General features: G+C 43.1%; 1 protein-coding gene and 1 pseudogene across 2 annotated transcripts in view; one reads left to right on the forward strand and one right to left on the reverse strand.

Annotated features, from left to right (window-relative positions):
• Positions 1 to 1,694: 1,694 nt before the first annotated feature.
• On the reverse strand, positions 1,695 to 2,211 carry LOC130708700 (thioredoxin, mitochondrial-like; annotated as a pseudogene).
• A 6,835-nt stretch (positions 2,212 to 9,046) lies between these two features.
• Positions 9,047 to 13,810, forward strand: part of LOC130708671 (cyclin-Y-like protein 1) — a 34,288-nt gene continuing 29,524 nt past the window's right edge. For both annotated transcript variants that reach the window (XM_057550902.1, XM_057550903.1), the window contains exon 1: positions 9,047 to 9,272. In XM_057550902.1, coding sequence (XP_057406885.1) covers positions 9,047 to 9,272 — 226 coding nt within the window. The remainder of the gene's footprint in view (positions 9,273 to 13,810) is intronic.

Below are 13,810 nucleotides of genomic sequence, written 5' to 3' on the forward strand. Positions count from 1 at the left end.
TGCCACAACTACTGAAGCCTGTGCGCCTAGAGCCTGTGCTCCACAACAAGAGAAGCCACCACAATGAGAAGCCTGTGCACCATAACAAAGAGTGGCCCCGCTCACCACAACTAGAGAAAGCCCGCGTGCAGCAACGAAGACCCAACACAGCCAAAACTAAAGAAATAAAGAAATAAAGTAAAATAAAATTAAAAAAAGAAAATTGAGCAGATAGTACAGAGAGTTTCCATATATCCTCTCCTTTTCCCACTCACAGTTTCTCCTTAGTGCGGTTCTTAGTTCTCTCTTAGTTCTCTTGCCTTAGTGCAGTTACAATTTATTACAATTGATGAACCAATATTCATATACCATTACTAACTAAAGTCCATAGTTTGCATTAGGATTCGCTCTTTGTGTTATACAGTTCCGTAGGTTTTGACAAATAATGTCATGTATCCATCAATACGGTATCCTACAGAATAGTTTCACTGCCTTAAATATCTCCTGTGTTTCACCTAATCATCACTTCCTCACCCCGCCTTGACCCTTGACCCCTGACTATCACATCTTTTTACTTTCTTTCCCAGAATGTCATCTAGTTGGAGTCATTCAGTATGCAGCCTTTTCAGATTGGCTTCTTTTATTTAGCAATATGCACTTAAGGTTCCTTCATGTCTTTTCATGGCTTGATAACTCATTTCTTTTTTTTTTTTTAATATCCTCTTTTTTTTAGAAGAAATTACAAATAACAAAACATTAGCAAAATGAGTAGAAAGTACAGCGACTTCTCATATACTCCCCCTGCCCTCACACATGCACAGCCTTCCCCATCATCAACATCCCACACCAGAGTGGTACATTTGTTACAATAAATGGACCTACATTGACACATCGTTATCACCAATGACCGTGGATTGTATTAGGGTCCGCTGTTGGTACTGTATTCTATGGGTTGTTTTTTTTTGTAATTAATTAATTAATTAATTTATGGCTGTGTTGGGTCTTCGTTTCTGTGCGAGGGCTTTCTCTAGTTGTGGCAAGCGGGGGCCACGCTTCATCGCGGTGCGCGGGCTTCTCACTATCGCGGCCTCTCTTGTTGCGGAGCACAGGCTCCAGACGCGCGGGCTCAGTAATTGTGGCTCACGGGCCCAGTTGCTCCGTGGCATGTGGCATCTTCCCAGACCAGGGCTCGAACCCGTGTCCCCTGCATTAGCAGGCAGATTCTCAACCACTGCGCCACCAGGGAAGCCCTGGGTTTCTTTTTTGCTTCTTCTGTTTTTTTTTTTTTTTTTTTTTTTTTTACAAAACAGCAGCAGGAAAGAAAAATGCAGGAGGCAGATGAGCCAGGCACCGGGGTTCAGATCAGAAGGGAGCAGGGAGACCAAGCTGTTACTGCAGGCTGGCCCGGGGACTCTGTCCCAGCATCCTGGGAGCACGGCAACAAGCCCTAGAAGGAGCAGAGAGTGGGTGAGGAGACGGCTGTCCCAGCTCGGTGGCGGCACCGCTCCTTGGGCGGCCACCCTGGCGGTCAGCCAGGTTGGGAGCACTTGAGGCTCCTGTGTTTGGAGGCCTGGTCTCCAAAGCACAGACCCACAGGGGCCAGGCAGAGGGAGGAGGGAGGAAGGGCCGGCACAGAAGGGCTGTGAGTTCTATCTGGGTCCCCCGGGACCACGGGGCCCAGGTGGGCAGGGGCAGTCAGGACGCTTCCCTGCCTGTCAGACAATCAGCTTCTTCAGGAAGGCCTCCAGCTGGTCCTCATCCTTGATGCCCACAAACTTGTCCACCACATCCCCATTCTTGATGGCCAGCACGGTGGGCACAGCTGATACCTCATACTCTATGGCGAGGTCTGTGTGGTCATCAATACCCGCCTTGGCCGTCACCACCTTTCCGTGCTGCTTGGCCACCACCTTCTCTAACCTTGGCCCCAGGATCTTGCAGCGACCACATCGCTGTGCATGGAAATCCACAACCACTGGTGTCTCACTGTTGACAACTCAGTCTTGAAAGTCTGGTCCATCCTGGATGTTAAAAGGTCATTGTACAGACTCTGGTGGTGTATATTGACTGGGCTTGGCTGGGTGTTACTGTCAGGTTATTAGGACTGCGCTGTGGGGTCTACAGGGCCCTGGAGGCAAGGGGCGCCCACTGACTCTGAGAGGGCTTCCTGCAGGTTATGGAGGCCAGGAACCTCCCCAGGAGAAGTCGCTAAGCCATCTCCCTGCAGCGAGAGCAGAGGGGTGCACAGCGCGGCCCTCCCCACCGGTCAAGGGCACTTCTGTTCCCTATTCATTTCTTTACTCACTGCCTGCCATCCAGCTTGCACACATCCCCAGTCACCCAGTTGCTGCAGCCAATGGTATTTGTAGCTTTCCTGCCCCATGGACAACACTGGACAATTGCGAATGGAGCATCTACTGGCCAGGTACTGTGCTAGGTGCTCTGCTCCAGAAATGAGAAGCAGATGTGATCCCTACCCTCATGGGACTCACGTGATCAGTCATTCCTAATTAATACTCAGGTCCCTTGATTGCCACTGCTCCCTTTGGCAGGTTTACTTAAATGCCACTTAAATCTCCCTATTTTTGAAGACCTCTTCTTTCCTTCCCTTCCTTCTCTTCCTTCCTTCTTGCTTTCCTTCTTCCCCTCCTTCCTTCCTTCTTTCCTTCCTTCCTTTCTTCCTTTCCTTATTATACATGTCTTCTCAAGGCAATCACTTCTATACCTACAGCTTCAATTACTTTGTGTATACTCTAATGACAACACAATTTTAAATGTTGTTTTCATTTACCAGTTTTTTTTTTTTTTTTGGTTTATTCCTAGGTATTTTATTCTTTTTGTTGCAATGGTAAATGGGAGTGTTTCCATAATTTCTCTTTCAGATTTTTCATTATTAGTGTATAGGAATGCAAGAGATTTCTGTGCATTCATTTTGTATCCTGCAACGTTACCATATTCATTAATTAGCTCTAGCAGTTTTCTGTTGGCAGTTTTAGGATTCTCTATGTATAGCATCATGTCTTCCGCAAACAGTGACAGTTTTACTTCTTCTTTTCCAATTTGTATTCCTTTTATTTCTTTTTCTTCTCTGATTGCCGTGGCTAGGACTTCCAGAACTATGTTGAATAATAGTGGTGAGAGTGGACATCCTTGTCTCATTCCTGATCTTAGAGGAAATGCTTTCAGTTTTTCACCATTGAGAATGATGTTTGCTGTGGGTTTGTCATATATGGCCTTTATTATGTTGAGGTAGGTTCCCTCTATGCCCACTTTCTGGAGAGTTTTTATCATAAATGGGTGTTGAATTTTGTCAAAAGCTTTTTCTGCATCTATTGAGATGATCATATGGTTTTTATTTTTCAATTTGTTAATATGGTGTATCACATTGATTGATTTGCGTATATTGAAGAATCCTTGCATCCCTGGGATAAATCCCACTTGATCGTGGTGTATGATCCTTTTAATGTGTTGTTGGATTCTGTTTGCTAGTATTTTGTTGAGGATTTTTGCATCTATATTCATCAGTGATATTGGTCTGTAATTTTCTTTTTTTGTAGTGTCTTTGTCTGGTTTTGGTATCAGGGTGATGGTGGCCTCATAGAACGAGTTTGGGAGTGTTCCTTCCTCTGCAATTTTTTGGAAGAGTTTGAGAAGGATAGGTGTTAGCTCTTCTCTAAATGTTTGATAGAATTCACCTGTGAAGCCATCTGGTCCTGGACTTTTGTTTGTTGGACGATTTTTAATCACAGTTTCAATTTCATTACTTGTGATTGGTCTGTTCATATTTTCTGTTTCTTCCTGGTTCAGTCTTGGAAGGTTATACCTTTCTAAAAATGTGTCCATTTCTTCCAAGTTGTCCATTTTATTGGCATAAAGTTGCTTGTAGTAGTCTCTTAGGATGCTTTGTATTTCTGCGGTGTCTGTTGTAACTTCTCCTTTTTCATTTCTGATTTTATTGATTTGAGTCCTCTCCCTCTTTTTCTTGATGAGTCTGGCTAATGGTTTATCAATTTTGTTTATCTTCTCAAAGAACCAGCTTTTAGTTTTATTGATCTTTGCTATTGTTTTCTTTGTTTCTATTTCATTTATTTCTGCTCTGATCTTTATGATTTCTTTCCTTCTGCTAACTTTGGGTTTTGTTTCTTCTTCTTTCTCTAGTTTCTTTAGGTGTAAGGTTAGATTGTTTACTTGAGATTGTTCTTGTTTCTTTAGGTAGGCTTGTATAGCTATAAACTTCCCTCTTAGAACTGCTTTCGCTGCATCCCATAGGCTTTGGGTCGTCGTGTTTTTATTGTCATTTGTCTCTAGGTATTTTTTAATTTCCTCTTTGATTTCTTCAGTGATCTCTTGGTTATTTAGTAACGTATTGTTTAGCCTCCATGTGTTTGTCTTTTTTACGTTTTTTTCCCTGTAATTCATTTCTAATCTCATAGCGTTGTGGTCAGAAAAGATGCTTGATATGATTTCAATTTTTTAAAATTTACTGAGGCTTGATTTGTGACCCAAATTGTGATCTATCCTGGAGAATGTTCCGTGCGCACTTGAGAAGAACGTGTAATCTGCTGTTTTTGGATGGAATGTCCTATATATATCAATTAAATCTATCTGGTCTATTGTGTCATTTAAAGCTTCTGTTTCCTTATTTATTTTCATTTTGGATGATTTGTCCATTGGTGTAAGTGAGGTGTTAAAGTCCCCCACTATGGTTGTGTTACTGTCAATTTCCTCTTTTATAGCTGTTAGCAGTTGCCTTATGTATCGAGGTGATCCTGTGTTGGGTGCATATATATTTATAATTGTTATATCTTCTTCTTGGATTGATCCCTTGATCATTATGTAGTGTCCTTCCTTGTCTCTTGTAACATTCTTTATTTTAAAGTCTATTTTATTTGATATGAGTATAGCTACTCCAGCTTTCTTTTGATTTCCATTTGCATGGAATATCTTTTTCCATCCCCTCACTTTCAGTCTGTATGTGTCCCTAGGTCTAAAGTGGGTCTCTTGTAGACAGCATATATATGGGTCTTGTTTTTGTATCCATTCAGCCAGTCTATGTCTTTTGGTTGGGGCATTTAATCCATTCACGTTGAAGGTAATTATCGATATGTATGTTCCTATGACCATTTTCTGAATTGTTTTGGGTTTGTTTCTGTAGGTCCTTTTCTTCTCTTGTGTTTCCCACTTAGAGAAGTTCCTTTAGTATTTGTTGTAGAGCTGGTTTGGTGGTGCTGAATTCTCTTAGCTTTTGCTTGTCTCTAAAGCTTTTGATTTCTCCATCAAATCTAAATGAGATCCTTGCCGGGTAGAGTAATCTTGGTTGTAGGTTCTTCCCTTTCATCACTTTAAGTATATCATGCCACTCCCTTCTGGCTTGCAGAGTTTCTGCTGAGAAATCAGCTGTTAACCTTATGGGAGTTCCCTTGTATGTTATTTGTCATTTTTTCCCATGCTGCTTTCAATAATTTTTCTTTGTCTTTAATTTTTGCCACTTTGATTACTATGTGTCTCGGCGTGTTTCTCCTTGGGTTTATCCTGTATGGGACTCTCTGCGCTTCCTGGACTTGGGTGGCTATTTCCTTTCCCATGTTAGGGAAGTTTTCGACTATAATCTCTTCAAATATTTTCTCTGGTCCTTTCTCTCTCTCTTCTCCTTCTGGGACCCCTATAATGCGAATGTTGTTGCGTTTAATGTTGTCCCAGAGGTCTCTTAGGCTGTCTTCATTTCTTTGCATTCTTTTTTCTTTAGTCTGTTCCACAGCAGTGAATTCCACCATTCTGTCTTCCAGGTCACTTATCCGTTCTTCTGCCTCAGTTATTCTGCTATTGATTCCTTCTAGTGTAGTTTTCATTTCAGTTATTGTATTGGTCATCTCTGTTTGTTTGTTCTTTAATTCTTCTAGGTCTTTGTTAATCATTTCTTGCATCTTCTCAATCTTTGCCTCCATTCTTATTCCGAGGTCCTGGATCATCTTCACTATCATTATTCTGAATTCTTTCTCTGGAAGGTTGCCTATCTCCATTTCATTTAGTTGTTTTTCTGGGGTTTTTTTCTTGTTCCTTCATCTGGTACATAGCCCTCTGCCTTTTCATCTTGTCTATCTTTCTCTAACTGTGTTTCTTGGTCCACAGGCTGCAGGATTGTAGTTTTTCTTGCTTCAGCTGTCTGCCCTCTGGTGGTTGAGGCTATCTAAGAGGCTTGATGGGAGGCTCTGGTGGTGGGTAGAGCTCTCATTTACCAGTTTTATTTTACATAGGATGCCTCATTTACTAAAACCATAGATTCCAAGTTGCTCCATGAAAAATGTGATATTCTTAGCTGTCAACATTAGGGAATTTCCCCAATCACATTTTTAAATTGATTTAATGTGTTATTTTTGAAAACATAAGTTGGGATATCACAAAATGGACTTAGCCTGCAGAGGCTTACTTTCAACCAGAGAGCTCCATTTCCATGTTCCGCTTAACAGAACCCAAAATGATCTTCCTTCCCAAACCTCTTCCTTTTCCTGCACTATCTAAGAAAAAGTAACCACACTCTACATAGTTCCCTAAGCCAGAACCCTAGCAGCCATTTTTGCTTCTCTTTTCCCCTTCCCGCTCCATATCTAGTCCCTGAGCACTTCTGTTCTACCTCCCAAATGACCTCAGATCCTTTCCCTCCACTCCAATCTCTGCCACTGCCTTTAGTTTGAACCCTCACTCCTCTCTTAGATGAATATAAAGTCTCTGAATGGGTTTTGTTGCTTCCATCAGTCCTACTTATTCTCAAGCGTGACCTCACTACAAACCACCTGATAGTGACTCCTTAACTTCACAACATTCAATGGCTCTCATGTTTCTGGGAAGAAAACCAAGCTCTTTACCCCAGCATCTACTTGGGGTTAATAGATCTAGGTTTGAGTTTCAGGTTTAAGTACTTTGCAGCAGTGTGACCTCAGACTATTGGGCTTTCTAAGCCTTTGTTTTCTCACCGTGCCTGAGGTCACTGAGGGCAGGACTATTTTTCACACACGGGTGCCTGGCATGTAGGAGGGACTAATCAATGTTGAATGAAGGGAAAGTATTTTAAAATCCACATCAAAAAATTGTTCCTCCTTAAAAAAAGAAAATCCTGATACACTATGCCACTTCCAACCAAATTTGACCTCTACCTTTATTTTCTGATGATCACAATAAGGTGCCTTTGGGGATCCACACAATCAGGGATCAAATCCTGGCCACACCCCTGAGCAATCATGTGACCTTGGGAACGTTACTTAGCTTCTGTAAAATCTGTAAAATGAAGGTTTCTGAGGATTTTGTTCCCGAGGGTTAAATGAGTACCTCACTTGGAACGGGGGCGGGCGCATAGTGTTTGCCAAATGTTAACTATCCTTATCATCTTCATCAAATCAAGACCGTGGTACTTCACTTTGTGACTCTCAAGTTTGTATGAGAAAATCGTGCTTTATGCGTTGTTGTTGGCTAAAGTAGGGAAACCTGGAAACTCCTGCCGTGGAAGAGAGAAACAGGCGAGAAAAGCGAGTTGCTGAATCCCAGCGCCTCAGAGGTGGGAGGGAGGAGTTCGGTACCTAATTTACTGATGAGGAAGTGGAGGGGTGACGTGTCCTCGAGTCTCATTCAAGACACAGCCACGGTTTCATCTTTAAGAAATTCATGGAAAAGACTCTGACAAGTACAGGTTTCTGGTAACTGACTGTACTGCTGAACTGAATGAATAAGCAGAACTGAATTTTCAGAACTCTAATGAAAAACTGATGAACTCATAAAAGTGCTAACAAAAGATCAAGATGAAAAAGAAAATTAATTACATGGGACTGAGTGAACTGATGAGGATGAGTATAATTTTTGTGACTTTCTGTCTGAGTTAAAAAAAGAAAAAATCCAACAAGGACTCAGAGGCAAAGAATATACAAATCAATTTTCACTGCAAAGTAAAGGAGCTGTTACAGTGGAGGATTACTGGACTGAATGTCAATATTATGACATAGTATGAGTGTGTTTCATGTTTGGTAATTGCAATCATTATTGCTTTTGTTGTGGTCATCCATGTACAATGCTTGGTGTCAGTCTATTTATCTCTTGTAAAAATAAAATATAGTGTGTGTGTGTGTGTGTGAAAAAAAAAAAAAAAAAAAAGACACAGCCACAGCTCTTTATTGAGAGTAGGACCAGGGCCCCGGGGGTTGCTATGGTTAAACTGTAGGCGGAAACTAACACTCTTTGGAAGGCAAGACAGGAGGAGCATTCAGTTATAAACAACGGTCAAAAATTGGGGTGAAACTAAGTTCGTCGAGCAATACATCAAATGAGTCAACTGTCGACCCGGTGAAACCGAGTTGCTAACTGAACTGGCATTTTACGAACAGGGGCTTTCTACAGAGCCCACTGACTCAGGACGGCTTCGATTAACAAACTCCCGCGGCGCTTCCCGCAGGACCGGAAAGCTCGGAGCCGGAGAGATGAATGGAAACCAGAGTAGGGGGGCGGGGCAGCCGCGGGCGGGGGCGGGGCATTGTGATTCACATGCCTGCGCTCTGAGGAGGGCGCGTGGAGGGAACTCTGCTCGTGATTGGTCCGTGGTAACTAGGTAACCGAAGGACACATTCCGGTAGGCAAGGGCCGGCCGGGCTAGCTACTTTCATTCAGGAGGCGGGCGGCGGAAGGAGGAGGAGCTTCGGCTGCGCTCTCTCCCTGCATTGGCTGCGCGTCTCAGCGCTTGTCTGGGTCCCACCCCTTTTAAAGAAGCCGGTCTGGTCACCGCCCTCACAGACTAGTTGGCTCCGGGGAGGGGAAGGCGGCGGCAGCGGGGGTGCTGCCGCCCCTGCCCGGGGCCCGGCGGCTGGGCGGACAGCGGGGGTGCTGCCGCCCCTGCCCGGGGCCCGGCGGCTGGGCGGACAGCAGGAGAGCGGCGGGCGAAGTCGCTCGCGTCTGCATGTGCGGCACAGCCCCGGCATAGCCTGGGGCTGCCAGTGCCCGCCGCGCCATTGTTGGGGGAGGGGGCGGCTTCTGAGCTCGGCGGAGTCGGCGGACGAGCGGAGGCGGCGGCGAGGAGTGAAGGCGCCCCATGGGGAACTCGCTGTCTTGTTGCCTGTGCCCCAATGCCAGCCCCAAGTTGGGCCGGCGCAGGGGGCCAGCGGAGCCGGACTGCGAGTCTGAGGTGTACAAGGCGGCGGCCGGGAACGCGGTGGCAGTAGCTCCGGCGGTGGCTACCGTGGAACCCGCCGAGTTGGATTTCGCAGGTGGCGAAGGCCACCACCTGCACCACATCAGCGACCGGGAGATGCCCGAAGGTAAGAAGCGGCTGGCGCGCCTCGCCCCTCGCGGGGTAGGCGCCGTCTGCTCTCGGGCTTACCTCTGGCCTCCGCCGCCCCCAGGGTTCCCCGGGAGGGAGACGCTGCCTAGGGCTCCTTCTTGCCCGGAGTTGGCTCTCCCAGGGCTGGGCACCGGGGACGAAGGCTGGCTCTGCTTGGCGTCCCCACCCCTTATTCTTTACCAGTCGCGTCCGGCCAGTCTCCTTCCCTCTTCCCTACCCGAATGCCCAATTCTTTCCCCCGTTCCCATTTCCCAGCCCGGCCTGAGACCCTCCAATCCGCGACCCTTCCTGTTCGTGGTTCTATTTAACATCTCGTGGGACTTAGCAGAGACTTTCTGGTGTATTCTCTCTTTTCTTAATGAAAACTTAAATACTCTAACTTCGGCGTATCCATCCCGTCTCCCTATCCAGATGGTACCTAAGCGAAGGAGCTAGGTAAGGGCCTGATGATAGACTTGTGTTCGTTAAGGTAGTTGATACTCGAGACAATTAAGACAAACATTAGAGGATTTGTCATTTAAATTCAAAATAGAGATGGACAGAGTCAGTGTGGTGTTCTTAACTAAAATTCTTTGGATTTTAATGTTTTCAGTCGCCCTGATAGAAGCTACTTTATCCCTTCTAACTATAATTTGAACACGATAGGAAAGAAAATGGTGGGAGAGGGGCTTAAAATAACTGTGAACGGTGTGAAACGTTACTGCCACGGCTGCAGAGAATAGTTGTTGGGTTTTTTTTCTTTACCAAAGGAGACCCCATGGAGTTCTGATTACTTTTAAATTCCCACTTTGACACAAGTATGTCTTCAGCTGCACAGCCTTAACCGACTTCTTTTGCACGTTGCCTGTTCTAAGGGAGGGGTGAGGTGGTTCCTGAGACTGCTGGACAGAAGTTTCAAAGGAGGAAAAACAAATTCGGATTGTCATTTGTGATAGAAAGGTTTGGGAGTTAACATACCACATCCATCCTGCAGAAAAATGTCTCCATGGCTCCCTCCTCCGCCCCCCCCCCCCAGTAGAATACTATTCAACTTTAAAAATGTTCAGGTAAAAGTTCTGAAGGCTAAGTGGCTGGGGGTGGGTGTTGTCGGGGAGGAGAGGAGAGAGAGAAGAGAGGAAATGTTTGATTTTTGCCTCTAGAATTTTGGAAAGGGATGGCTCTAGGTTAAAAAAAAAAATTTCTGGGTAGCATAGTGGCACTTTAATAAAGACTGTTCTTTGAAGTATAAAACATTGTATCATAAAGATGTTAAAGCCCCACTGGCCCATTTGTTTCATTGAAATGCCAGAGATTATTTCATTATTTCATAGACGAAATGTCTTACAGCTCTTCTATTTAAATTTTAGTTGGGTTTATTTAATTTCTTTAAAAGTTAGAATAATTAAGCCTGTGGATTCACCCTTATGATGGACGTGGCTTTGTAAGTGGAAAGTACTCCCTTTTCAGAATAGTTAGATATTGTGAAAGAATGAACAAATTATGTGAATTAATTGTAGCTTTAAACACAAAGCATGTAAGTACTTGTGAAAACTGCTCTGCTTGTTGCTCTAAGGTAAGCCTCTAAATGATTTTTAAAAACAGTTAGTAGTTGGCTAGTGTAGGATGAGAGACGAAAATTGGACCTTTATAGAATTCTTTTCAGATTTACAATGCATTTTCTTGTGTATTTCACTTGGCCCTTCCATCTACAAATAAGGCCCGTATATATTCTCCCTCTGTTGCCGATGAAGAAGCCAAGACTTGGAGATCTGAAATGACTGTGTAACACAGCTACTGAACAGAAGAGACAGACTTGGGAGGTGGTAGATATGCCAAATTCAGTTCTTGGGATGCTTAAGAAACTGTTTAGAGTGCACCTTATATTTTATAATTTATCCATAAGTTAGGCCTATCTCAGCATACTCCAGTTTTGATTATTGCCATTCCAGTTTATTGTACACAACTCAGAAGCAACATTTACCTCTCCATTCTCTGTCTGTACATACATTGCAATGGATATGAATAAAAGTAGAAGTCATGAAATAGCCTAAATTTATCAGTCAGGTAAACACGTTGATATAATTTAAAGAGTTTGTTCTGGTGAAATCCAATTGAAGCCGAGAATGCCCTGGACAGAGGGACATTAGGGGAAGCTGGTAAGCGGGCAGGTAAGGTACTAAGCATTTAGCATACGACTATGTATGATAGGGAAGGAGTGCTAAATCAGGAACTGGAAAAATAGAGTTCATGAGTACAGAATTTACCTTTTTATGTTTAACATGATTGTTAAAATTTCATTTCAATTTGTCTTTTTTTGGGGGGCATTCAATAAAGTGATAAGAGAAACCTCAATTTCAGCATTTGCCTATTAATTAAGTTTCCACAGAAACAAGGTCAGAACACCAAATATAAAGTACAGGCACATTGGAAGTTTGCTCTTAATGTCTTTATTTCAGATTATTTTGTATCAGTTTCCCTGGAAACTGAGAAATACCTACTCAGATATAAAACATTTTGGCTTTTCTACAGTGAAGAATTATTTGGTTACTTAGAGAAAATCGTACATAAATGATGCTCTGTCTTGTTCTTCAGAAACATTGGAGAAGAACATGATTTCTTCAAGCCATCTCAAAAAAGTAACTCCTAAGAACGTAGTATAGATTTCAGATAGACTCAAAAGAATTTTTTACTACTTTGTCTTTAACAGTATATCTAATATAACTGATGGTAGTGTCATAATAGAAAATAAGATGCTACGGTCCTATTATCTGATTTTATTTTTATTCATCAACTTTTCATACAGCCTTTACGTTCTGACCTTAGGAGCTTTGCTAATTTTCTGGTGAAAGGTGCTCTCTCAAGTGACCCCTACCTCCCATCCCCCTGAAGAGTGGGTAGGGAAGGAATTGGCAATATGATGTGGAAAAACCTCTGAGCAACAGATCTTTCCTTTTTTTGGTGACAGTATTAATAAACGTTTGATGTAAAAGATTTAGAAAACACAGAAAAGTCCTTCACTCACACTCAGAATATCCAGAATTTTTATTAATATTTTGGTGTTGATTCTTCCTGAACCTTTTGTATGCATAGAAACATAACATTGTGTTTGTTTTACAAAGATGGGATTTTTCTTTATGTGCCACTTTGTAACTTTTTGTGATAAAGAAAAGTAACGACATGAAGCTCCTGGAACTGTGCTGACACCTAGAGAGTGCTCCAGGGTGATGTATTTCCATGCAACTGCGCATAGCTCTACAGCCTGCCTTTTACCAACTGTTTACTGTGCCATCGAATGGTTGGAGCATAATTCATTTACCCAGCCTTTATGGTTGAGCATCTTTTATAATCCCATTATAATGCTTTATTCAGGGGACACAGATAAAAACTGATGCATTGTATTGATACTTCCCTATAGCATTCTGATTGTACACTTTGTCTTACGACTTCATTAAATTCATAGGGTGAGTCATTTTGTAGTAAAGGTATTCTAACATTAAATGTTCTTTTCCCAAATTAAAGTTACCATTGATTTTTCACTGAACATTAGATTTCCTCTTTTAGGTTTTCGTGGTTCTTGGTAACCTGTCTTGTGTCTTTGATTCTGAGTAGCTAAACTACTACTCTAAGAGATCTGAAATTAACTCTGGTCTTAGGTGACAGACACATCAAAAGACAGCATTAGAAGAAATCTTAGATGATGTGGGAAAATTGGGAGAAACTTAACTGGTTTTGGGTACACTGAAACATGATGATTAGGCACCATTCCAGAGGCAGGACAAACAGTGGTTAGACAAGACAAAACCCGTATCCTAACTCAGGTCCTTACTTTCTAGAGGTGCCTGGGGGCTGACGACACAAGAATAACATCAGGTAGTGAGAACACTAAGAAAGAAAATGAAGGTGTAATGGGCTGGGGAGGAGGACAGTTTTACAAGGGGTGGTTAAAGACAGCTTCTCTCCTTAAGCGACCCATGAGCAGTCCTAAGAGAGCCATGTGAGGCTGTGGGAGAAGAGGCTTCTGTGCAGTTCCTAAGAAGGGAATATGCTTGATGCGTGCCAAGGACAGAAAGATGGGTGGCTGCTGCTGAGTGAATGAATGCCAGGAGGAATATGGGGGATTAAGACCTTGTATGCCTAGTGGGCCTTGACAAAAACGTATGAATTTTAGTCTAATTGTAATGGGAAACCATGGAAGGATTATATGCAGGGGAATGATGTTAATTCTTAGAAAAAGGGAAGGGGGGTAGAGAGGGTGGAGGGAGATCAGAGCAGCTACTGTGTGAGAATAGACTGTAAGGGTGGAAGGAAGCAGAGAGGGAGACCAGTTAGGAGGCTGGTGCGGTAGCTCAGGTGAGAGCCAGCAGTGGCTTGAACAAAAAACCGATATTAATAAGGGTCTAAAATAGGCTGTAGTATATAGATTGCTCTTGGATTTCATTTGATTCTCACCATGTTCTGAGTTAGGTAGTGTAGGAATTCTTCTCTTAGGTATAAATTGAGTTGTCCAAGGTTTTAAAACTGAGTATTGATAGAGAG

Source organism: Balaenoptera acutorostrata, chromosome 8 (genome assembly GCF_949987535.1).
Source record: "Balaenoptera acutorostrata chromosome 8, mBalAcu1.1, whole genome shotgun sequence".
Lineage (NCBI taxonomy): Eukaryota > Metazoa > Chordata > Mammalia > Artiodactyla > Balaenopteridae > Balaenoptera > Balaenoptera acutorostrata.